The sequence below is a fragment of the Acipenser ruthenus genome, chromosome 11, assembly GCF_902713425.1.
Source record: "Acipenser ruthenus chromosome 11, fAciRut3.2 maternal haplotype, whole genome shotgun sequence".
Taxonomy (NCBI): Eukaryota; Metazoa; Chordata; class Actinopteri; order Acipenseriformes; family Acipenseridae; genus Acipenser; species Acipenser ruthenus.
In genome coordinates, this window is record NC_081199.1 from 26,536,230 (window position 1) to 26,563,356 (window position 27,127).

At 38.4% G+C, this 27,127-nt stretch overlaps 1 protein-coding gene across 2 annotated transcripts in view; it reads right to left on the reverse strand.

Moving 5' to 3' along the window:
• Nucleotides 1–27,127, reverse strand: part of LOC117426798 (neurobeachin-like protein 1) — a 72,293-nt gene that overhangs the window by 34,983 nt on the left and 10,183 nt on the right. The window contains exons 3-11 of one of the 2 annotated variants that reach the window (XM_034044819.3): nucleotides 21,554–21,645; nucleotides 18,100–18,261; nucleotides 17,556–17,637; nucleotides 16,406–16,533; nucleotides 12,611–12,693; nucleotides 6,527–6,612; nucleotides 4,928–5,234; nucleotides 4,438–4,544; nucleotides 1,462–1,548 (exon numbers count right to left, since the gene is read on the reverse strand). In XM_034044819.3, the coding sequence (XP_033900710.3) occupies nucleotides 1,462–1,548; nucleotides 4,438–4,544; nucleotides 4,928–5,234; nucleotides 6,527–6,612; nucleotides 12,611–12,693; nucleotides 16,406–16,533; nucleotides 17,556–17,637; nucleotides 18,100–18,261; nucleotides 21,554–21,645 (1,134 nt within the window). The remainder of the gene's footprint in view (nucleotides 1–1,461; nucleotides 1,549–4,437; nucleotides 4,545–4,927; nucleotides 5,235–6,526; nucleotides 6,613–12,610; nucleotides 12,694–16,405; nucleotides 16,534–17,555; nucleotides 17,638–18,099; nucleotides 18,262–21,553; nucleotides 21,646–27,127) is intronic. The other variant, XM_059033529.1, reaches the window with a different exon arrangement.

Here is a 27,127-nt window from a genome sequence, read left to right on the forward strand (position 1 = left end):
ACAGAGCATTAAAACCACATGGTTGGAAAAGGAAATGAATGAACACAAATTCCTAAACTTCCCTGGTTGCTACAAAATGTATAATAAATAAATAAATAAATACATAAATAAATACATACATTCTTATGTTTAGCCAAACAAGAGCAGAGCTTTTTTTCTCAAATGATATGCTGTAATGCATTTGAAAACCTGCTTTACGCTAAATTTAAAAATTCTAAAAAAGTCTGCTCTTTTTTCACCTTTAAAACATACATTATTGATTTGAGTGGTTAAGCGTTACTGGCCAGTCTATACAGGGTTGCATTTCCTGGCTGCAAAGCTAGTCCAGCAACAAAGGCTTTTGCACTCAAACCACAAGTATGTGCACTGCACAGCTTCATCAAATGCTCTTTCTGTTGTTTTGCAGTCCTGGTTCAAGTTGTTGTTTGCCGACAGGAAAGACCATATTGACAAGCATTAAAATAAAATAAAATTAAATTAAATAGTAATAACTTATAAAAAACAAAACTACACCAACCAGCACCTTCCCCTCCAATGAAACCAGTGACATTGAAAAGAGTTTGACACAAACACACATAAACCTTTACATAATAAAAATAATAATAATATGCTAATAATAAACCCATGGCCCAGCACCAAAGCTTAGATGAAAAAGAGAAAAACAAAAAGAGAAACATAACCCGACAACAATGGAACAACAACCAGGATAACCATTCCAGTACAGTACAGTACGCTGCCCCTTTCTAGTTTCAGTTGAATTGGGTTTTAAGAGCAAGGTAATAGTAATCAGGGCTTCTACCACACAGAATGGAGAAAGAGCATGGTATATGCAAGCTCTTATAGTCAGGTCAGCATTCTAACCAAGCAAAATCAGAGGGACAAAGTCCTCAAGTAGACACTGGAACCATTACATGCTTGAACATGTACTCAATATCCAAGAGAAGGTCGGACAAGATCACATTAAAGGATATCATTGCTTTCACCGACCTTGATGTTTGATATTAGTGGGTTTGCATAATGGTAACATGGTTTTATGAGATACATTAGCCACAACTGATAAAAAAAAATCATTTTACTCCAGGTGCAATCTGCTTATTGTTTGCAAAAGGCAAAAACACATGAATAATGTTACAAAATGAGTAATAAACAACTTAGGCAGACCTGCATGGGTGGAAGCAATGGAAAAGTGGGTGAATGCTAACTAAATCACATATAAATACCATGCTTGTGTTACAGTATATATACAGTACAACCTGTACATCGCCCCCGGGGCTGGTAAACATTACCACACTGACCTTGGCATTGTTTAAATTGAGGTGGAGAAGCTAGTGAATCAATACACTGATCTCTCGCCTCTTGTTTTAGGAGAGCAAGGCTTACAGATGGGCTTGTTTTCAGTACTGGAATGGTTATTGGATTGTGCTGCATTCGCTAGCAGAGGTGAGGAGTCGCTGGGAATACCTGGTCCTCATTCATTTCTGTCAGATTTTTGTTGGCAAGATCTTTCTCGCTCTTGTCTGCTGCCTTACATCTAGCATTTACAACCAGCTGTTGAATGAACAATAAGCAATATAAGGTGTTTTAAAAGTCTCATCTGCAATAAAGGGTCATGACATTACTTAGGGTTTGAACAAATACATATGGAAAAAAAACATGCAGAAATAAACCAGACTTTACTGTAGAAAACTCCTGTCTTTATGAAACTCCTCCTTCATTTGTATATGACATTACAGTATCTTGTAATTGGCAAATGTATGCAGCAAGTAATGTATTAATAATGTATTATGGCCTTTGATTTAGTGTTTTAATTATAAAAAAGTTTAATTAGACAAGTAGCGTGCTAATGTTTTACAGAAAAATCATAAGGCATCTTAGGCAAAACACACACAAAAAAGGTACATAATTACTGAAATTCACCTAAAGCTAATAAATTAGCTTTATAGCAAAACAATAAGAATTTGTTTTAACGACAGTTGACTGTAAATAAACGAAGCAAAGTTTCCTGAAAAAGGGAAATGGGTTAGGGCCACTAAAACTTGCTGTGCTCTATCCTTACGAGAATTTTTTTTATATATTGGCTTGGGCAGAACCCATTCACAAGGGAGAAAAACTATATGTTAATGAATTAGGGATGCGATTTCCATTTGAAATCCATACAAAGCACCATATACTTTCACCTTATGACAGATTTAAGCAAGAATGCGTTGCAGAGTAAATACACATTTAACAAATGTTGTTTTTCAGTCAAACGCAGTTAAATGATTCCTTGTTTTACATTAACCTCCCCCATCTGTTCCTCTATCCATTTAAATTATTATTATTTAGTTTTTTTTATTTGTTTTTTTAAACCAACACTATAGGTTTTTCTCCTGAGCCAAAGAGAAACTGGTCTGGAAAACAAAAATGGCAGCAACGCTGAGGGACTTGTAAGAATGTTACATTTAAGAGACCATTAAAACGCATTTTTAACATTTGTATACAACACCATTAGTGAGAACAATAATGTTTGTTAGACAGTGGCAAACCACTGCCATGGAACACATTGCACATCAAACACATCATTTCACACAGGCTTTCAGATTCGACTGAAGGCACGATGCTCTGTGAAAATGACACCAGTGACACAGACATGCAGATGACTTCAAACCAGTTCACAATTTAAACCTTCACTTTGAAGCACAGATTAGCTGATGCAAATGAGGCAGCTATATTTGAAGATTGTGACACTTCAAAAGCAGGGAAATGCATTCTAAATGGCAAGATGCAGGATTTGTATTTGAAAGGGGTCATTGGAAGTTTAAGAAAGTTACTTTCAACTGTCATTTGCACATTTTCTTCAACTCAGTTACTTTTGTGTGATTTTGAAAATCACCTACTGAATTTTGGCTATTGTTTATTATAATAACCTTAGATTAGATGTGAGTCTTAAAGTGATACTTAAAGTGATACTTACTCAACATCATGAATTGAATTTTCGTTTGGTGTAAACTTATAGTATAAGCAATGGTTCTCTAGCAATCGCTGGGGCAGAGTGTAAATCAAACTGGTCTTCCAGCCACAAAGACATCTCAGAAGAAACTGACCATTGCAACAGAACCGTAATAAATATGCACAAAAGTCATATTTTTCAACAGGTCATCTAACAGGGGCTAATCCAAGTTCCAGTTACTTAAAGGTGCAATAACCAGGTGAGAAGGGTGCTCTGTCTTGGGTTTAGTTACAGCTTTAATTCAAGGTGTTACTATGTAACTTGGCAACTGGCTCCAAAAACCTTTTTTAAATGTTCCGAGCTGAAGTTGTGTGGTTCAAATCAAACTTAACTTCCTGGTGCTCAGTATAAAAGTTCTTCCATCATAAACTGTGCACCAAATCTAAACCAAGGTCCATTTAGATACAGTAGAAACTAGTAAGTAAAGAGATGCAGGAGGGGTACTCATGCAGTATACAGGTCCTAGTAAGTAAAGAGATGAAGGAGGGGTACTCATGCAGTATACAGGTCCTAGTAAGTAAAGAGATGCAGGAGGGGTACTCAGTTAACAGTTCAGACTCCTGTTTAAATGTTCTCCATGCTGGGGCCAATGTTTCTAAAGAGAGCAGTGGAGCCAGTCAAGCTCACTCCATTGTACAATCTACTAAATTAAATACTGGAGAAAATGCCACAGCAAATCATCCATCAAACAGATAAGCGGATATGCTTTGAGAACAATAAATAACTGTGTTATCCCACCACTGCAAACCGAGGGAATTATCAGTGCTAAAATACATTTTATATTTAAAAAAACGTATATTGTCTGTCTGTCTGTCTGTCCCTTTCAATCAGTGTGGAACTAGATAGAGTGATGGAACAATTTTAATTTGAAGCATTCACAATGTTTTTAAATATAGTTGGAGCAGGGATGGAAAGAAGACTCCTATTGCATTGCAGTTTGATCATTTTCTAACTGAGAACAATTAAATAACATTACCATAACCTCTCACAACTGGATTACCAAAACATATTGTAACACAGAGTAAAATGTCTTGCAAAATAACAAAAACAATAATTAAAAAAATTGCAGATATTTTCAGTGGCTTTACATCTACTTATGTCTTTAAATAGATAGATGTTTCAGATAGATAGATGTTTTAGCTGTGGTTTACCAAAAACACAACACCAAAGAGAAAAGAATGCTGGTCAATGATGACTTCTTATTTATGCAACGGTCATAAAGTCGTCATTTATATCCACCTCCGATAACGAATGTATTGCCAGTGGTGAGACACCTGCTGTCAACACCCATGTACAAAATAATAAAAATGACCTGGTTTACAGGAAGTTTATGCACACAGCTTTGTGCAAAGCAGCCAAAAACACCTTCCCCCAGCCTCCCACTTTAAAATAAAGAAGTAGAGCAGAGCAGTGACCTTGTACAAAGTGTCATGCTAGCTGGTACGTACCTTGCTGTTCTGAAGCAATCGGATGAGGTGCTCAAAGCAGTTGCTGTTTAGGAAAATGGCCTGAAGGACCGGTCTGTCAGAGCAATGAAACATTTCAGTGATGGTGTCTATGCAATGAAAAGACAAAGAACATTTTTTTTACAAAAGAAGTACATGCCCACATTTTCACTAAAGACACATTTTAACAGGAATGAAAAAAGCATTTATTAGAAAAAAAGGGAGTTAATCTTTAAATGTACTGAAAAACGATTGTGTTCTTAATAACTTTTGGGGGACGGGACTAGAAAAATAAAACGGTAATGTTTGGGAGATGGAGGCTGTGGCAAACATATCACTTTCATGAACTGCAATAATAAGGCATCTGGAAAACCATGACACTTTAAAATATATAACATCGCATCTGCAGAGCTGTGCTGCCACATTGACGCACGCACCTCTATCTATATGTGCAGCCCCAATCTGGCTCTGGGGGTGCCGAAGCAATACTCACTCAGCATCTGTATCTGTAGTGTGATAAACCTGTTCTCCCACTGTCTAGATTTGGTCTTGAGAGGCAATGCAGTGGGGTCTGAGTTGAGCAGCTTGAAGTAATTCTCCAGGATGGTGCTGATCTCCACCTGCCGCTGGTCTGAACTGCTGGACAGCAGCATCTGCACCACTTCGGTCAGGCACTTCAGCGTCAGCTCGGCCTTCCGGTTGATGTCATCTGGGTCCTTGTCCTCTATCAAATCACAGTCTGCCAGCAGCCTCATCAGGACCTCCATGGTGGCTGGAGAAATCGCCTGAAGTGCATTGCGCTGGAAAATAGATGTATTTGTTTTTGTCCAAATTCGACCCAAAGAATAAAACAACAAGTTCAATTAAAGTTTGGAACATATTATATGCAGGGTGTCCCATAAGCTGGCTGAATAGGCATACGTTATTAGTTATCTCTCCATTTCTTTCAGGTGTGAAATGTGTGTGGTGCAGATAGTCAACAGGGTGTGGCCACCCAATTTAGTACATCCTAATGGAAATAATATGTGATATTGCCCATGATGCTTGACTAATCTATATAATAGGTTCCTTACATTAATGCTCTACAATAAATACAACTGCACCTCTCAACCTAAATAAATACTACTGCCCAGTGTTGTTATAGTTGTGTTATAAGTGGTCATATTATCTTGGCCCTATACACTATTGTGATATTATAATCTTTAAAATTTCAAGTTAGGGTTTAACAAAAATATAAAAATAAAATAAAACTGGGACATTGCTTCACTTTGAAACTTCATAGTCAAGTTTTTAAGCAGATTACTACTGGCCTCTATTCAACCATGTCTAAAAACTACAAGAATCCTGTACTGTATGGATCAGATCTTCAAGTTGATATACTTCTTGAAATACTAAATCGGTTTCTTAAAAGGTATTCTCGACTGCGTATTAAACTGTCCTTAACACAAAATTTCAGCTCTTATATTTTCTCAAGGCCAGTCAGAAAATTCTGCTTTTTGATCTACTCCGCAAACAGGCTTTCCATTTGCCACAGACCACTTTAACCTGGACAGAATTTGTGGTACCACCTCTCTGTCAATTTGAAATGTACGATTACAGACAGGTGTTTGTTTAAAAGCTGCGGGCAGGCTCTGTTCTAGTTCAGTTGCCTCCGATATCCAATGAAGACAGCTCACAGATCCTTATAGCAGGTAAATGAGGGTAGCAACCTCCAGTCAGATCACAGCTAAAGGTTGCACGATTATCCCAGTGTGTGCTGAGGTGACCTGCAGGCTTCCAACTTGGATTTATCTGTAGTCTGTAGATCAATCATAATTTAGTAGTCAAGCATACAAATGCATCTGTATTCATCAGTGAGCTAGACCTATATCAATGAGCCAATGCCATATCGGGTAGCTGCTCATACCAAACACACTGGAAAAAGTAATATCGACTAGAACTTAAAAGCCCCTTTCTTTAAAAGGTAAAAGCAATATTGTGTGTTTTGCACATTTGTAGCTTTTTTGCATTTGAGAATTCCACTTTTTTTGTAGGCATCCCAAGGGGCGCCAGCAATCTGGATATCCAGAAAATCAAAGGTAGGCTTCCATACCTGTCCTCCAGCCACAATGGACCCAAAGAGATGCAGAAGGCAACATTTTAGGCTCTCCTTCAGATGTTCACTCTCTTGAAAGCATTCTGGAAGATAAAAAAGGGAGACAAAAACATCAGTATTAATGATCTAGGAACTAACTTGGATGATACTAATACTAACATGCATCTCTATGCTGATGATTCTATTCTGTATTCGGCAGGACACTCCATGCAGGAGGTCGAAACGGATCTGCAGACTGCATTTGACATTGTACAAAAAAAAAAAAAACTGATTACAAAGGTAAGACCTAAATTAGGTCTTTTCGCAATCTAGCAGATCACAATTGGTGACTACTACTATTCTCCCTGCCTTTGATTATGGTGATTACATTTACCAGTTTACTTCGTCAGTCTTTACATAAACTAGACGTATTTTACAAATTCAAGCGGCAGATTTGCATTAGAATGTCCCACCTTGACTCACACTATGTAACACAATTTTTGTTCCTGGGTAGTAAGTGTTATTTCCTAATTGCTTATGCCTCAAAAGTATAGAAAATGGCTATTATTCCCCACAAACTTTGCTTTTGTGACCAGGACAGTGATATTTTGAAATTTACCTATTTCCAATGAGAAAACGGGCGAATTTGTGTCTTTTCGTTCACATAAAGTCAGAAAAAAACAACATATGAATCCAAATTAACATGTATTTATACTAAAGTAATACAAAAATGACTACAAAAGATTTAGAAGTGAGTAGTTTTTCGAGATTTACGATTATACTGTAAATCACTTTCACGAATCAGCCCCCAAATGTAGTCTCCCATCATGTTCTCGTTATTCTGTCCTTGGTAGCGGAGTTCAAAGTCCAGTATATCCTGGTGGAAGCGCTCGCCTTGCTCCTCCGAGTACGCTCCCATGTTCGTCTTGAATTTATCAAGATGAGCATCAAGGATATGGACTTTGAGGGACATTCTACAGCCCATTGTGCCGTAGTTCTTCACCAGAGTCTCAACCAGCTCCACATAGTTTTCGGCCTTGTGATTGCCCAGGAAGCTCCGAACCACTGCGACAAAGCTGTTCCAAGCCGCTTTCTCCTTACTAGTGAGCTTCTTGGGGAATTCATTGCACTCCAGGATCTTCTTTATCTGTGGTCCGACGAAGACACCGGCTTTGACCTTTGCCTCAGACAGCTTAGGGAAGAAGTCTTGAAGGTACTTGAAGGCTGCCGACTCCTTGACAAATTGTTTCATAAGGCTCAATTTGATGTGCAGTGGTGGCATCAGCACCTTCCGGGGGTCCACCAGTGGCTCCCACTTGACGTTGTTCCTCCCCACGGAGAACTCGGTCCGCTGTGTCCAGTCCCGCCTGTGGTAGTGCGCCTTGGTGTCCCTGCTGTCCCAAAGGCAAAGATAGCAGGGAAACTTGGTAAAACCGCCTTGGAGACCCATCAGGAATGCCACCATTTTGAAGTCTCCTATGACCTCCCAGCCGTACTCATCATACTTCAAGGCGTCCAGCAAGGTCTTGATGCTGTTGTAATCCTCTTTGAGGTGCACTGAGTGAGCCAGGGGAAGAGACGGGTACTTGTGGCGCCACTCATTCTGGTTACAGGCGATTCCGATTGCCTCGAACAGACTGGTCACATTGTGGCAGAAGCAGAGCCCATCTTGACGGGTGAAGAAGCTGGAAAAAGGTTGGTGACGCTTCCTCTGATCTGCGACTTGCACACTTTCATCCAACAAGTTCCACTGCTTGAGCCTAGACGTCAAAAACTCGGCATTGGACTTGGTGAGACCAAGATCTCTAATCAAGTCGTTGAGGTCTTTTTGGTTGGGGTAGTATGGGTTTCTCTCCTCAGCTCCACCTCTGAAATTGTCATCTGGATCTACAACATCTTCCTCGCTCTCTGACTTGATGCTCTCTTCTAAAGACGGCTGCTCTCTCTCCGGAGGAGTGGGTACGGGGAGCTCATGGCAGTGTGGCACCGGGGCGATGGATGAAGGAAGGTCCGGATACGTGATAGCAGGTGCATTCTTGCCAGTCCGATGTTTGGAAGGGTCCACCATGCAGAAGTAGCAGTTGCTTGAGTGGTCAGTGGGTTCCCGCCAAATTCTTGGGATAGCAAACTTCATGGCTCTCTTCTCCCCTCTGTACCATCCTACAAAAATACATTTATTTCACCCATGACTAATGTGTAAGAGATTCTCGCAACATTTTTCATATATGATATATTTTTTCAGTAACATTGAAAATTGTAAAACATTTTAAAATTAAAAACTTTTACAATTTTAAAAATTTTAACAAATTTTATAACATAAAATTCCGAGCAACAATTGTCCATCTTACCTTCCAGAGTTTTTTTGCAGTGCTCGCAGGTGAAATGAGGTGCCCAGGGTTTGTCTTGATCCCCGACAGGCATGCCGAAATATGCCTTGTAGGCCTCACACATCTTAGCAGATGTTTCCACGGAGTACTTTTTCGCTCTTGTCTTGATAAATTGGCCGCAGACACAGCAAAATGCGTCTGCCGGATGCTTGCAGCCTCTTGATGCCATCTCAGAAAAATGCAGATATGTATCCACTTAGGCAGCTGGAACTAAACTGAACTGGTGAGCTTAAGGCCCCTGTATTTATACTACTATTTATATTACTGGAAAGTTCTAGAAAGTTCTAGAAGTTACTCCAAGTTTACTCAGCACTGAATCTATCTGGAATGTTCTGGGAAATAGGTAAATTTCAAAATATCACTGTCCTGGTCACAAAATCAAAGTTTGTGGGGAATAATAGCCATTTTCTATACTTTTGAGGCATAAGCAATTAGGAAATAACACTTAATACCCAGGAACAAAAAAAAAAAAAAAAAATTGTTACACGGTGCTCATCATTCCGACATCATTACGTAAAATCAGGCTGGCTTTCACTTACAGACCGAAGGCTTTATCATTGGTACTGTTTTGTGTTTAAGTTTCTTAAGGGACTGGTGCCTTGTTATTTAACTGCTATGGTTAACAGGTATGATACCAACTATAATCTGCGTTCCTGTGATTCTGCCAACCTGGTTGTTCCAAGGGTTGGCACATGTTTGGGTAAAATGTCCTTTGCCTATCGGCTTCCAAAAACTTTTAAAAACTTTTAACCACGAGTAAATGTGATAGTTCTTTTTTAAATGGTTTTAAAAATGATCTCTGTAAATTGTTTAGGGCTTCATGTAAATGTTTTGATCCTGATTAAGGCTCCATACATGTTCCGGTGAATGTCCTTTGCTTATGACTCATAAAATTATGTTGTTTTAGTGTATGTTTGTTGACAGGACTCCCTTGTAAATGAGATCTAGGTTGGTTTAATTAATGAGATGAATTTAATTCCTATATAAAATAAATAAATAAATGAATGAATGAATGAATAAAAAATTATTCCTGACGATGTTTTAAGGGCTATGTTTGAACTGCAACCCACCTGGAACTTGCATGGGGTCTGTATTCTTGAACACAGTAATACAAATAAAGAACTTTTGATGTTCTGCCTAAATGCTGCATACTGTAGATGTGCAGTCAGATCCCAGGTCCAATCCAACATTATTTTTTTGTCCTATAGGTAATCTGCAGAGGCAATATATAAATACATTCTAGAATATCTACATTACACACACTACAAAGCAAAATCATTGTAAAGAAAAGCATATTTAATGTAAAAAAGTGCGACAGCCAGGCCTAATCATTCATTTTCTCACCTTTAATAGCTGTAGCAACATTATCACCGAATGTCCCTTTCTTAAGCAGTTTAAACACGTATTGTAATGTGCCTTAAAAACACTAACCGAAATATCTTCTGTATAACCGAATGGGAAGACATGATGGTGCTGCTAATGCTATTTAATAATATTCTGAACAGCCCTGGCTATCACTTCTTTAAGTGAATACATCAGACTACGCTTGTTTATAATCCTGCCCCATAGATAGAATATGTATGCACTGGTTATTCAAGTTAATGAGGCTGTAAACATTATACCAGCAGTCTTTAATAATTAATCAGTGAGGTCACTTTATAAGGAGCCAGGTGAAGGCCAAAGTCCTAGCAGAGGCTGTGACTTGGAATTAAAACAGGAACACAGTTTCAAAACAGGAGTCTCTGCCCATACCGTGTGTCTACAGTTACCCTGACAAAACAGGAGTCTCTGCCCATACCGTGTCTCTACAGTTACCCTGACAATGTAGAGTTCAATTTGCAGATATGACTTTAATCTTCATGGAAAAGTGACAGCCCTTGCAGTATTTTACTGGGGATCGATAGAGACATTTATTGTCCTACACAGCCATTTCTCTTTTGCCAGTCCGTTTCCCCAGCAAGAAATACAAGAGTCATTTTTCTACCCTCTGCATTTAGCAACAGCATTCTGATAAGGTTAAATGTCACCAACATGAATGAGAAGGTGCTGAAATACTGGTTCTCAAAGAGTACTAGTCCTACTGAACTCACTCTGAAGCATGCATTGTATGGTTAATGTTATGTTATTTAATGTTATTCAGATTTGGTACTGTGTGCGCCCTCGTGTAGGGTTAATTAGAAACTGTTCATTTAGAAGAACAAATTGTATGCAAAGATTGTAGGCTTGCAGCCAGTAATCAAGTTACCAAGCAGAATTGTAATGTATTGTAAATGTGTGGCTTGTCTCTGAATGTGTTATTGTTTTGTTTGTAGATTGCACTCTATTTAAAAATAAAATTGTAATATGAATTCAGATTGCAAATTTCCAATACAGCTCTTTGGGCTAAAAAATATGTTTGCAAAAATCAACAAAAAACATCAATTCAAATAAAAAGCTGTCTGTCTTGCATGCAATCTTCTTAAACGTGTAAAGGTCAGTTTTAATGATTTAAAATCACACCAGATCTAAATACTGCCACCCTTAAATTCATACCTGCACCAACATGGACCTCTTTCTACAGTCTATTTGTTATTGGCTTATTTTAGCGATGTTAAGACGACCTGTGGTGAAAACCCCATCTGAATTTATATATAAATACAGGATTATAAAAATGATTTAAAAATAAAATCAAACATAAATGATCACTTCAGACTGATGTGAGAGCTGGCACTCGCTTGTCTTGTGGAAAGAGAAAGTTGCTTTTCACTGCCATGTGAGCAGCAAAAGGCTGATTCTTCTCACAAACCACGATGCTCCTTTTAAATCAGTAAACTGCTCTGTAAGAACATGCCTGACACTGAACCTTTTTCTTCCGGGCTTCAAATCCGAGGTTGTGATTTTATTTGAGCTTTTTGATAAGGATTCAGCTACTCAGATCACACCGAGCCAATCAGGGTAACCCGTTCACTCTCTATAGAAAAATGAATTGGCTCCATATCACACGTTCTAATATTGTTATTTCAGCATGGCCGTGGTTCCACTTTCATGACTTCAATACTGTGTATTTACAGGAGCTTACACACAAGACATGAGCAAAAAATAATTAAATAGTAGTTTTTACCTTTTTGATAAAAAAAAAAAAAAAAAAACAAGATGTCCATTCATGTGATCCCAGTTAATGTACAGGTATTTTTAATAATTAAATATTGTAACAAACAGTATTCATTTGCAGATTGCTGCAGTTTAATATTAGCACTATTTTTAGGAATCCCCTTTTACATATTTTGTAAGAGTTTCTGCATGTTCTATACAGATTGCATGTGTTATACAAGGTGTGCAGTATAATAATAATAATAATAATAATAATAATAATAATATCTCAGTACAGCTTACTAGTATTTTTTGATAGGCTATACTGTATGTGTGTTACATGCCCAGTCATGCATGTAACACACAGGGTTACTGTGATTTGCATATCAGAATATTATAGCTCCGGTCATTATTTATATTGCATGTTGGTTCACAGGGTTCTGCAAACGTTACATGTACACTTTATTTTCATGAATTCGGAAACCCTCAAGTGATAGCCCTATAAAATGGAAAGGGACAGTACACCTTGGCTTTATAAACCCAAGTGCACATTTCTGAATTTGTTATTAACAAGACAGACATGCAGCGATTGTAGCTGCCAACGGGATCTGAATGAAGAAGAGCAGGTGAATTTCTGGGTACTTACGGTAAAAGAAAGGGATGAACTCCACGGTCAGAGGGGCGGCTTTGTATTTCTGTCTGCTCTTCTCTACTGCACTCACCAGCTCACTGTGGGAACGAATGAGAACATTTCAGAAACATTGACTACAACTGCATCTCCCCCCCCAAAAAAAACCAAAAAACCACACACACTGTCAAGTTAGTACACTTTGCGAACAAAAATACCACCCCAACGCAAAACAATACAACAAGGTTTCCTATTGGGATTACGGGTTTGTTACTACCAGCATAATATTAATTACACATAAATACATCACCCAAACCCAAAACTAATACATCACCCAAACTGTTTTTAATGTGGATGTTTGTGGGATTTTAAGCTAAGACACAAGTCAAAGTATGGTAAACACAGAACTGAAGATTCATGTATCAAAGTATCAAACCCCTCCAAGATGAAGTAATGGTACAGTGCCCTAATCGGAGCATGAATTGGTCATCTTCTGTTCCAATCACATACCGTCAAACCTTTCAAGCTGAATTTAAGTGAGCTAGTTCACCCTGACTTGAAAGAGTAGAATATTTGACTATTGGGGTGTGCAACAGTTATTCCTGTCCCCTCTGGAAACATGGGAGTATGTGGAAATTTTCATACAAAAATCTAACTTGGGTAAGAAATATTATTACAATTTTGATGGTAACCCTTTAAGATCTGAAAGATAATGCAATCCTCAAACTTGCATCAGGCTTAGGGGTGCGCGACACTACCAATATACCAATGTATTGCCATATTCATCAGGCAATACAATAACTGGTATTTGAACAACAGTACCAGTATTTTTTAGTTAAACTGATTCAGGGAAACTTCTACTGGAAAATGTCAGATATTATCTTGTGAGATAATCACTTCCCGCGAGAACTCGTAATGCGAGCAACACAAAAGAAAATATGGCAGAAGCACACAGAGATTTTGAGCTGCTTAAATTCTGCAAAGCAAAGTCACATGTGTGGAATCATCTAATAAAAAATCTAAAAAGGATGGCTGTATAGCACCAAACATTGTGGTATGTTTATGCAAGGCTTAAGTAAAATATGCTGGCGGTACCACCAACCTTACATACAGTGGCATAGTCCTACATCTTAAAGTACCGGAACGCCAATTACAATATAGATTTTTCTATAACAAATTATACAAATTCACGTTTTATTTGTACTTTGAACTTGAGGTAGCATTTAATAGGTAATGCATGCGTCTCGCATGTGACTTTGGCTACTCCCCCTTGATCCATGCTGCCAGATTGACAGTTTTCCAGCCAAATTTGGCTTGTTTTGAAAGCATCTAGCAGGTAAATGTTGTCTTTGGTGGTTTGGTTATTTTTATCATGCAAGTTTTTTTTCTATTCCTTTCGATTATGAGGTCATATCCAGCACAGAACTTCACTTCACCCCCCCCCCCCCCCCCATTACTATTAAACTAGAACTGATACTAAATGAGAACATTTTAGTTTCCCCACAGTGAAATGTTTATAGCCTTTCAAAGCAAAATAAACAGGATTCAGCAAGGTAGAACTGCTCACCTGCACCATGAGGTCACCCAGTTTATTACACTGCACTAATTCAGTTGAACAAGGAAAACAATAGTTATATTGACAGTGGAACAGCCAGGGTCTCGGATCTCAATGAACTGCCTGAGGCTTATAGATTTCTGAGGTTAATAGTTTATACTGCCGAACCCTTTATACAGGGTAACAGCGTTGAGCACTGGGTACATGCTGATAGAAGTAGAAAAGATGAAAAACATTAAACCACAACAACAGGTCTTGCATAATAGTGTGTAGTAACACTTAAATAGCCCTTTACTTAACCTACGCATGCTGGACACTGCTTGGAAGCACCTGAATGTACGATCGGCCCTCCATCAACTTACTTGCAACAGAGATACAGCTTTTACATAATATAGAACGCAAGTAATCATTTGTGTATACGATTATATCTACAAAATGTATGCTACAGTGCATATCACGGATGTTTATATGAATATATATTGTTTATAATAGAAAAAAACACACAAATAAATAGATTATTCATTTTGCAAATACACTACTGAACAAATACAGAAATGAATTTATGTAAAAGCTAAGCAACAGTTGGAAACTCCCAAAAACACATGCAGCACCTGTAGTGTTTTTATTGTCACTACTGTACTGTTCAGCATTTTCTGGTTTGTGTTCAATAACACAATTATATGAAATGTACAGTAATTTATCCAAACAAATGCTGAATAGATCAGATTTCTTCATTTGTGACCCAGCCTTAAGCTTGTAAAGCAAACAATGCACCCTTTGGTTAAAAAGGCTGTTACAGTACATACAGGGAGGGTTCACCGTTTACTTTTGAAGACCTTTTGCAGCAATGTGTATTCATGTTCCAGGATATATACACGGCCATACTAATGTTGTAGGTTTAAAACACAATAATACAGGTACAAGTTTGTAATACAAAGACATTTAAAAAAATCATCAATATAACCAGTGCTACACAGATTGCTATCTGATCAGTTACACAAGAAATGAAGACTGATCCAAGTAATCTCCCACCTTGCAGCGCATCTCTTGACCCGAGCTCAAATCCCCCGACTGGAAGTCAGAATCGAAGCACGCTTGGCTTTCTTGGACAGCTGCCTGCCAATAGCTCTCTGATTCTGATCAGCCAGCCCGCCCTGTGGCTGGCAGCACAGCACACAACACAACTTGCTAGACGCTGCCAGCAGCCCAAAAAACAGGAATTCAACCTCCCTCCGGAATAAAAGGACCAACACCCAGGGATACTGCACGCTACTGTTGAGCCAGAGTGGCTCCCCATAGTCAGGCAAGATGTGTTCGAAATGAAACGAAGCATTCCAAATAGTTCAATACAAGGAAATATTATACAGTATTAGGAAACAAGATGCTGCATTGTCACAATAAGGAACTTCAGAGATAATGCATTTTACCAATCTAAACAAAAGAAATGCATCATGCTGTACGACAATGGGTCCCTAAATTGTAACTGTTGCTTAGGTAAACCAGCATTCCCTAGTTCTGAATTATTTCTCAAAAATGCTTGCGGTTTTTCCTCCACAACTAGTTTGACTGCATTATTGCAAAACTTCATAAACAATGCTATGATGAAACTTCTTCACAGAGCACAGCAATCTCAGGTAAACTATTCCTCCCAGATACTCACTTCTGCCCCGGAGTTACAACCCGTTTCACGAGGCAGGGCAGTATATCAATTAAAGTAACAACTGCTCATCAAAACACAGACAGTAGTAATGTACTGTGATAGCTTGCAGATCTCTATCAAGCAGGATTAACAGCTTTTTGTTAGAAACCTTTCTAGATATCCAGAAGGTTGTTTTTTACTCCAGTGCATTCACCCCGCCCCAGTCACCAGTGTGGGAGATCTGGCAACTGCTTCAGTCTTTCATGAAAAGAGGAACTTTCTGTGGGAACCTGTCAGTGGACAATGCTTCCAGGTCAGGACACTGATCTGAAAGGGTAGGATCATAGCTTGTTACCTGAGCTGTGGATGTATGGAATGTTTCATAAATGTTTCATTTTATGACTTCCTCATTTTTCTCTTTAGTGGTCACTGGCTACCAAAATTCACTGCTCAGGTATTTCAGTGATAACAACAATTAGCTGAAATGTATTTCTTGGATACTGGTCCTCTGAACAATCTGACTGAATGTCACCATAGAACTCGGTCATAAAGGCTTTGTATTTGTTTTTTAAACCGCCCTACCCCTAGATTGCAAAATCCCCTGAATAAAGTGACATACCCAGAAGCCCGGTGCCTCCAGTTTCGATAGGGGTCGTACAGGCTCTCGCAGAAGCTGAGGGCGTGCCTGACAAATTCTTCTGCTGGAGTTTGGTCTGCTAGCTCCTTCTCTTTGGTCTTGCTCTTTAGCTAAAGGTAATAAGGAAGAAGTAAAAAACAAAATACTTGTTGTAAAAGTAGAAGCAGTTTCTAAAATATAATTTCTTAGAATCAATCTTCAAAGTTGTATTGATAGCCAATTGTTTAGCTAATTTTGTGTTTTGTTTGATTTTTTTTAAGCACCTGCTTGTATTTTATGAATCCACTGTGTGTGTGTGTGTATGTATGTATGTATGTATATCAGTTATGTAAAATGTACCAATTGTGCCCCTGTAAACCAAGATAAAAAACAGTGTGAGGAATCTGAGGATCCATATTCCCAAAACATGAATTATAAATACATTTAATAAATAGGATGACGGAAGCCTTCCACACACACACACACACACATATATAGTATATACACACAGTGCTCACCCGTTAGAACACGCCTCGTTATAGTGCGGAATCGGTTCTAACACGGTAGGGTCGTGGCTCCCATTTGTTCCATAATCCATTACAGTAGCCCTTTAATACTCGTTATAAGGCGAAAGTGTAGAAATTAATGTTGGAAAGTTGTTGTTGGGCTTCTTTTGTATAGAGGTCTTTACTCCAGAGAACTACTGCTCCTCCTTTGTCAGCAGGTTTTATTACAATGTCATCACAGTTTTGTATATTCCGCAGTGCAACGTGTTCCTCTTTAGATAAGTTATGCTGTTTCATAGATTGGTTAAAATGCATTTGTTGAATTTCTCTCTCACATTTGTTGATGAAAAAATCTAGTGCTTGAAATTCAACTGAAGGGGGTGCCCAGGTTGATTTAGTTTGTTTGTATTGATGAAAAAAAAAAAAAAATATATATATATATATAGCTATAAGAGTTTGTTCATACTGTGTCTGTTAATCTTTGTCCCCCCCCACCCCCCCACCCCCCACCCTATAATAGGGGTCAATTTGATGAGTTCAATGTCTTTGCAGGTGCATGCTCAAATCTGCAAGTACAATGCAGGTCTCCAACTCAGTGCAAACTTGACAATAGCCAAAATGTTCTATTAGTAACCGTTACCACGTACCTGCTGAATATATAGCGTGGTCATGGTGATGACATGGTTGATGTAGGAACAAGTCCCAATCTCCTCCACATTGGACAGATTCCTACCAATAATAATACCAAAAAAAATCTCAAAGCTTTGGTACAATGGTTTGTAATACAAACAAAAACAATGTTGTATATTTAACTCAACTGCCGGAGTAGAGTAAGCCTGCATAAGAACATAAGAAAAGTTTGAGAACAAGAAAAGGCCAATTCGGCCCATCAAGGCTCGTCCCTTCTAAGCATATCATTCTCCTCTACTGGGGGGGTTGAATTTAAAAAGCACAAAAATCTAGTCCTTTTTTTGTTTTGTTTTGTTTTAAATGTTCCCAGTGTTTTAGATCTTAACTACGTCACCTGGTAGACTATTCCATGAATTTATAACTCTACAGTTAAACATTCCTATATACTGTGAATGTAGCGGTTCAGTTCTTGGATGGCTCTTTAACAGTCCAGGTTTTTGTGCTCACATTTGCTAAAAAACGTGCTACATACTAATCCACACCCAGCAGATTGCCTGTTACCTGCAGACGACGATCAAGAACTTGACCAGCAGCAGGGAGAGGGTCTGCTGTTCCTCCTCCAAGCCATCGGACACTTTCAGAACACACTGCAGGAGCTGGTGCCTCAGGACCTGCAGGATGTTATCAGGCAGCAGAGACATCACCGGAGGGACTTCATCCAGCCTTCAAAAAAAGACATGGAAAAAAAAAGGTTTCTTTGAGCAACTTCCCAGAGGTCTTTGTACAATGCAAAAGTAAAACTTCTTCACTGAAGGCATCAGCCAAAATGTTTAGCAACTAGACTTTTAGCAACTAGAGACTTTTAGCTTGCTTCTTATAGAATTCTGATTGAACATTTAGAAGTTATGTATGATTAGAAGTTTTAATGCAAAGCTCACAATTTGTATCAATATACGCGTGACAATCCTTGACTACTTTGTATCGTGCAAATCAGAAAAATGCAGGCCTAAAAATATGAAGCAAATTCTGCTTACAGTTAAGGATCACTGCATGCCATATTAGCGGATTATCATTGGCGACAGTTACTGCAAAGTTCTGTGGAAAGTTTTAGCAAAACCACCCAATCGTTACAATGAGCAATTGGGTTGCTTAAAGAAACGACTCCAACATCAATATGTGCAGATCACTCGTGAACATGACTGAAAACTAAAAACACAGCTGGTTTTCTTTTTGGTGCACTACAGTTAGATGTGTGATATATTTATTGAGTACACTGTTGTCTTCCTCAAACACGGTCTGCCTCAGCTGACAGACAGTAGCAGCACTGTCTCTTAATAAAAAAAGGTATTTCTGAAGTTTTACAATGCTTTTTCCACAGTTATAATATGCATTTGCCATGTTTATTAATGTGGTTTACCATACCTTGTTATTCTTTACAATGCTTACCTATGCTTTTACTAGGCTTTATTACACTTTGCTATGCTTTTACTATGGCAAACATTCACCATTTTGAATGATTATATTTAGCTGCAGTGTCCTATAATCAAGTTCCATACAACAATAAACACATTTTCTTGTTTCTGTTTACAACAGTTTTCCAGAGTTCTATTTTTCCTCTGTGACCAGTTTATTGATATTCTTATCTGTAGGGACACAAGCCTGTTCCTCCTTTGAAACCTGGTATCCCATATGTGACAGTGCAGTTCTCAGATTATATTGGATACTAAATGCCCACAAACCAGATCAGAACCAGGGAATCTAATCTGAATTTGCCAGTATAAATTCATGAGAAATCCTAAAATCCTCCTTGCGATAGTATGGTCTAACAGACCATGCCAAGACTACTGTACCAGGGAGTTTTGTCTCTGTCATATGATAAGAGCTGTGAAATGAGCTGTAAGTGCATGTAAACAGAATGCCTAATACTTCTGACTCGCACTAATGCTATGTTCGAAATCAGAAATTTTGTGCAGTTTAATCTAAGAGAAGCTTTTTTTGTGTTGGCATTTTTACCAGTACACGCAGGGCTTTTTTCTGGTAAACATTACTGAAAAGATAATTCCGTGCCGAATACTTCGGCTGATTATAACACTATATCTGCATTTTGATTCAGATGCTTTAAGCCCATCTACCTCAACGGTCAAACAACTTGATCTAGGAAACAAACATGCTATATGTCCTGGGTTTTTTTGTGGCTTTATTTGAATTTATGGAGAGTAGATGAAACTGGGTGATGCAGCTTGTGACATCTCGGTGTTGCTCCCTGGATAAACTGCAGCGTACGGCAATATAAAAGAAAAAGCACACTCATACAGGACATTGGTGTTTGAGAATGTCAGTGTCTGCATCAAATACCCCTTTCTCCACTGGCAAATCCGACCCGTGAGGGCTCGGTACGGTACAGGTACGGGTGGCTCTCCACTGGCTAGTTGTCAAGCCGAGCGAGAACCAAACCGAGAAACTCTGGCTTCACAAGACATCTCAATCCGGCTGCGAGCCGAGCCGGGCCAGGGGTGGGGTGAAGGTTTAGGTCATTACATTGCATCAGTCAGTGCACTCGAGAAAGACAAACAACAAACATGACAAGCAGCGAATGTGATGAGAGAAAAGTACAGCCTTTGGGATGCTGAGGAAGTGCAGGCTCTAGTTTCTCTGTGGGCAGATAGAAGTGTTCAGGAGGATCTGCAGTCGTGCGTCAGAAATGAGAACGTTTACGCCCGAATTTCTGACGATTTGAAGCAAATGGACATAAACCGTGGGTAAGGTACGCTAAACTCAAACACTCAAAAACACAAAACTCGATCAAATTTCTCATCTTTGACCTTTAATATATTAACATAAAAAAACCCATCTGTACCATACATACAACTACGGCTCTCGTTGCGCTTGCAAAGCTTCCTTTTTTAAGCACCCAAACAAAACAAAAAAAAAGTAACTCTAGAAAAAACAACTATCCTTAAAAAGGATATCTTTGGCAAATCATATTTTTAAAACATTCCTTTTTCCCCCTTTCAACAGAACCAATTGAACTTTATTAAGGTCGACATAATCAGTGCAATTTGTGAATTATAAAGAAATTGCTAAATATATTTACAAAATATAGCGATACAAGATAAAGCTGTACCGTTGGTCTATTAATTTTTGAACACCATTTGTTTGTGCATATTTTGGCAAACCAAGTTAATTAACAACAACAACAACAAGTCTTTCGTTGCGTGTGACGTCAGTAGCTCGGCTCGGCTCTGCAGTGGGAAAACAACCCTGGCTCTCCTTTCCCGCACCGTGACGGCTCAGTACGGCCCTGGCATGGCTCGGTTGTACAATGGAAAAGAGGCAAAAGAGCCAGTGCCTGTAAAACTTCAGAAGCTGGTTCCTTCATGAGTGCGTTAAGTGAGATTCCACCGAGTCGCTTTGAGCATAACACTGGCTACTAGTGCAACATTTAACTTTTTTTTTTTTTTTATTGTAAACAAATTTGACTTTTTCTAAAAGCAATTCACGCCAATATACTATAACTCCAACTAGAAACATTTAAATTGCAGAGAAGAGGTAGTTAATTGGTTTGATGTAAATCATTTTATTCCTTTCAATATATTGCCATGTTCAAAAGACAAAAGATATAGTGGGGGCCGCTTAGATGACAGCGCAGTTATAAACTAAACCCAACTCTCTACTTTGTAAAGGTCTTTCGCGTTTGACAGCATGTTCCAGTGACCGGGCAGGAAACAGTCATTAATCTGTGTTATCAGCAAGGAGCCATTTTATCAAATTGAGTCACAGGGACAGATTAATTCAGCGCTACAGATTACACCCACATCTGCTTCCAAATGTTAACTTGGACTCAAACAAAACAAAATGTTTCCAGAAACAAACAAAAATAAAGCCTAACCAAAAAAACGGTTTCCTGACAGCAAAGGAAGCACAACAAATACAGCTCTACGCACGCAAGGTAAAAGGAACTGCACTGAAGCAGTGCAGGCAAGCTGTTTTGTGAAGTATTAAAATCACACTGTACCTCGTTGGAGGCTTTTCGAAGTCCACATCCAGACATTTTTCATAGGAGCTGATGAATATCTCCAACCAAAGTTTAAGGTAGTCGGGATCCTTCTGCAATGAAAGAAAAACAAATCGGTGAGGTTTACATGTACGGTTTCCTTCAAATTATTGAAAATTAACTCATTCCGAAAGCTGAAGTCAACAACTGTAAAATTGTTTGTTATAGATTATAATGAAAAGTAGATTTAGAAAAAAAGTAGAAGCACTTAAAGGATTTAGAGACAAGTAAATCTGTATTAAAATGAACCCCTGACATGCATAAGACATCACATATTCTGTCAAAAGAAAGTTTGGTAGAAAAGTGAAAAGCATGGTGTCTTTTTTAGAATGTAGAAAGTGATAAACCAGCACAACGAAATACATTTCTTCTTGTGACTGGAAAGCTGTAATAAAAAGTTTTGTAATTTTAAAAAACAAAAGGTGATCTCTTCTCAAGATACTGGGATGTAGCCCAAAGACATTGAGGGGTGATGTGCAGCATGCAGTTCTCCAAAAAAAAAAAAAAAAACACCCAAGTACAGTATTTTCTTTTTAATATCAAACTTATTGTATCCACCTGCAAAAGCCACCAAGCAATTAGCTATCCTAATTGCAATGCAATAAAATGTTTGTGGTCATAAAATATCTTTTTGAGTTCAAATGTTAACAATCACCAACTTGAACAAATGTCAGGGCTTTTCATAAAGGGCATTCTGGACTGTGCAATTGTCTCAGCTGCAGTTTCTGTGCTGGATCAAGCAGCTCCTCTCTGGATCAGAGGTTCTCTTTTCATTATCACCTCTGCTTACAGTAAGTTATCATTTATATTAGTATGTGAAGGCTCGTGATTGGAGACCGATCTGCACACTGACAGAGGGATCAGACCCCTAATGCTATCAAAGAGCCCCAAGGGATCAGTAGTTCTTTGTTATTAACCAAGTCTTCCTCAAATTGCGTGGACTGTAAGAAAAAAAAAGACCAGTTTCAATTCCTCGACTATCAGCCACAAAAATCAACTAGGTGCCAGCAACATGACTAGATGGCACTTTGCATATTATTATTATTATTATTATTATTATTAGTTTATTTAGCAGACACCTTTATCCAAGGCGACGTACAGAGACTAGGGTGCGTGAACTATGCATCAGCTGCTGAGTCACTTACAACCACGTCTCACCCGAAAGATGGAGCACAAGGAGGTTAGATGACTTGCTCAGGGTCACACAATTAGTCTGTGACTGAGGTGGGATTTGAACCGGGGACCTTCTGGTTAAAAGCCCTTTTCTTTAACCACTGGACCACACAGCATATGCTGTGGAAATCACCAAGCCATGTTGTGATAAAACTAATAATGGGTGATACAGATGTTTCCTGGCAATTAAAAACTTTCATAAGATCTGTCTACATAAAACAAAAAGTAAAATATCCTTCCAGAGACCGTACACTGAAAAAAAAAAAACTCTGTACAGTAGCAAACTTTTCTGTTGATATATTTTTAGTCCAGAACATTTCCCATAACCTGAGCTGCCAAGTTTTTATAAAGGGATCAGCAATATAAAATATCTTTAAATAACTCAGCAGTTAATGCTTTGGGCTTCCAGACCAGTATCCCAGGCAACAAAATGCTTTTTTGTGTATGTCAGAGTGTCTAGTTCTCTGCACAGAAAACCTACAATTCCAGCAACCTGAATTATGGCAATGCACTATATTGTACAATATGTTCCAGTGAATTCTACAGTATCTTGGATTACTGACTTGCTGAAAAATAACCAGCCTTTGAAAAGTAAAGGTAAAAAGAAGCATTGTAAAAGGAGGGGCAGTTTGTAACGTTATCACTACAGTGTTTTTAATATTTAATGTCCGCAGGCTGCCAGATACCTGCAGTAATATTCTTTTTTACAGTAGTGCCCATGAATAGCTTGGGCCTGAGTTGACCTACCATCCCCCAGCTTGTCAACAGGTATAATAAGCATGCTGCTGTTCATGCTCAGTTGCAAGGAGATCTGGATCCGTCAGCTTCTCTGCTTCTTTATTGGAGCCTAAATCTTCTCTGGTAGAAAAAAGGTTTGGCACCTTTCACGTGTGTCAGCATAGTTACTGGGTATACTTCAAATTCTTGCAGTGCAGGAAGTATTACTTCAATGCATTTTGTTAGGGATCATCACGCCATGAAAATCTGCATGCCAGGTATAAAGCGGAATATGCAAATTAGCTTAAATGAATGCGTTTGTAAGGATATAACATCAGTTTTAGTCCTTTATCATCCAGATCGATATATAATTGGAATAAAACTCTCTGCCCACTTCCAATTCACTGCTCCTTGTTTTTTTTTTATTCTGTCTTTAATCAATTCTGCCTTGATGTTGCATTGGTTCTAATCCCTTTTTTAATCTCAGGATTATTGAAAAAAGAATGCATTTTGAATCTATTTATTGTGCTTAATTAAAGATTCTTGGAAAACAGCGGAAACAGGTTTCATTCTTGGCAGAGGGAAAAGAGGAATGATTCTTTATCTAATGATGTGAATTACTATGGTCTTGTACAGTAAGTGCACAAAATCCATGTGCGTTAAAAGTTGATAGAGAGGGGTGCTGGGACTGAAATAGCTGTGGTACACTCTCCTTCACCCAAGCCTATTAATGCAAGCCTGGTTCAGCAGTGGGCAGTCAACGCAGCCTTTTCACATCAGATCCAAACACACATTCAGCACTGCAAGGAACCGGTCATCAAGTTTTTGCTTTGACTATCAGAACAATGAAGAAAAATGAGCATGCCACAGCAACCATAGAGGCTAACTGGGTATTGATTCTATAACAAATTACAAAAAAAAGTGTAAATCTGGCAGTACCACAGTAAGAATGATAACTCATCACATTGTCTAAATAGAAATGAGCACACACGAGGTTAGTTTACTGGTGTTGAATCACTAGCTAAAACATGTGTCTACTTCACATAGATTTTTATACTTTAACTTTATATAATTGTTCGTTTATAACAGTTACCTCATATGCTTTCTACTTTATTAGATACATTATTGACAGTCCTATTTGCTAATACAGCTTTTGTATAAGGAACCCCAGCTTCATCTGCCCTTTATAGTAGTTTATCACAATTTCAATCCTAGTTGAAAGGGTATGCTCCTGTTAATGGTAACAGTAGTAGTTGTAGATTACATCTTTAAGCTGTATAATCTATACTGCAACACAGTGCATTTAAAAAGATGATAACACTTCAGATTACAGGGCATACAGAAGCCATGCAATTACTTTACAATAACTGGGTACTTACCAATGGTTCCATGGTAACTGCTGTGGAATTACTCTTAACTAATGTAAATACATGGTAACATCATGGTATATTTTATCTCCACACTTGTTCCTCAAGTTAATTGCTATATAAGGCTAGGACCATTGCTGGTTAGTTATTACCATGTTATAACTAACCCCCATATGGTTTATTATGCATACCTATATCCTTCAGGAAACACCCTCAGTACTGTACAGAGCTGTTATTAACATAGGCGTATGCAGTAACAAATACCTAAACAGCTCCCAAGAACAGAGAAACCATGAATTTAAGGCCTAAGGGAACGCCCTAAACCTGCTATCCATATTACCAAAGACCACATCTTAGTATTAGATACAAAACAACCACATTAAATAAAATTGATTAAAAGACAAAAAACAAAAAAAAACCATGTGAGCCCCAGGCTATTTCTGTTCTTAAACATATGTAGGTTTCAATGCTGAATGAATTCCATTACTTCACTGCTAAAACCTCTGGCTGTGTTGCAGCAGCACATGTCATTTATACAGCAGAATAGTTCCTTTCATGGCTCTTGCACTTGCAAAGGCCCAATCGTTAACAGGACATGGAGTGGACAGACACGCCCACGGCACAACAGTCTCCAGAATTCTTTTGAAATCATCTAATCTGATGAGTAATGTTGATTTTGTGTCTGTTTAAGGTCCTGGACTATCCAAACAGCACCTCTTAATAATAAGTCCCCAACCAGATCACAGTATCTTGGGGAAAGTCACAGAAAACACTACAGTACAAGAACAAAGCAGAACACTAAATGTGCTGGCAGTTAATGCCTTGGATGAGCAGTTCTTTTACAATTGCATCATTATGTGCATATTTGGGAATTGAATACAGGATATTGTGGTCATTAAAATGATTTGTCTTCCATTTCTGATATTTTACTTATTTATCAGTATTATAGCCCAGTATCATAGGACCCAATTAAGCAAATGCATTGCAGTATTGTTTAAGGTTCAATGTTTCAAGTAACATATAATGCCTTCAACCTGCTATTACAGTACTCTAGAATACATTCTTATACTATAAAATTGTGTAACTCCAGGAAATAGTGTATCTACATTGCAAAAATAAACGCACAAATAAATATTTTATCAATTCGTCAGGACGAACAGCATGTGATGATTCATTGTCTATAGTTCTATCACATTTAAGTTGTATTAAAAAAAAAAAAAATCAATGACTCACAGTATTAGTAGCCCATCAGCACCATAACAAGTACCAGGATATATCTATGAGTTTAATATTATGATACTTATGTACAGCTACACCACTACTATGACGAGGTGTCCGACAGCAGAGCCAGTGCATGTGCAAGACAATCGGTTACATCACAAAATTACTGTTTTGTTATTTTCTAAGCTTACTTCTCCAAAACAAAACATATTTGTATGTTTAACTATAAACACAGCCACCACAGGCTCAGTGTTTTGCATAAATACTTTCAAGTGAATACCAAAATATTTAGAATGTACTGTATGGTGTTCGTAGACCAAGAGCTGGGGCAACCAACAGCTGCAAAACAAAAGGAGATACAGAAGAGACCGCATTTCCAGATTCTTGTCCTCAGTCACACTCCGAACAGTGCAAGTCAATTCAAATCCAGCTGCACTAATCTGCTTGCAAGCATTTAAGCTGCCATGGCAACTTTGCTGCCCTGCTCCATTAAACAAGCTGAGGGAATGCTGCAACACTCAATGCCATCACATTACACTACGACAGACTCAAGGCAGTTTCAGTGTGACACACTGTAGCCATACGAGCTCTCATCCAGCGTAAACAATGCTGCTATGACAAGGTGTCTGACAGCAAAGCCAGTGTATGTGCAGCCATGTGCCTCCCTTCATGACTGTGCACAGCAGAACAGTATGGGCTTTCTGACTTGAAGTGAATTAGTGAAGGGGCTTTATACTATAAAATATAGTACTTGTACTGTATTTTACTGTCAAGCCAACACAACTGTGTGGATTATGGACTTCTGAAATATCACAGGGGCACTGTACCCAGGAGAAATGTGTGTTGTGTTGCAGTCTAGAGATCAGAGGTCTCCCAACTTTTTATTTTTCCTTGTTGGGGGACCCCTTTTACAGAGCAGTTTTGAAGAGGGAGCCCCAACTGAAAACTGATGTATGTGCATCAGATAACTGTTCAGACAAAACTACGGAATTAATATCTTGTAAAATCTGTATTTGTTTTATAAATTCTTTAAAAAAAAGATGTAGGTAAAAATAAG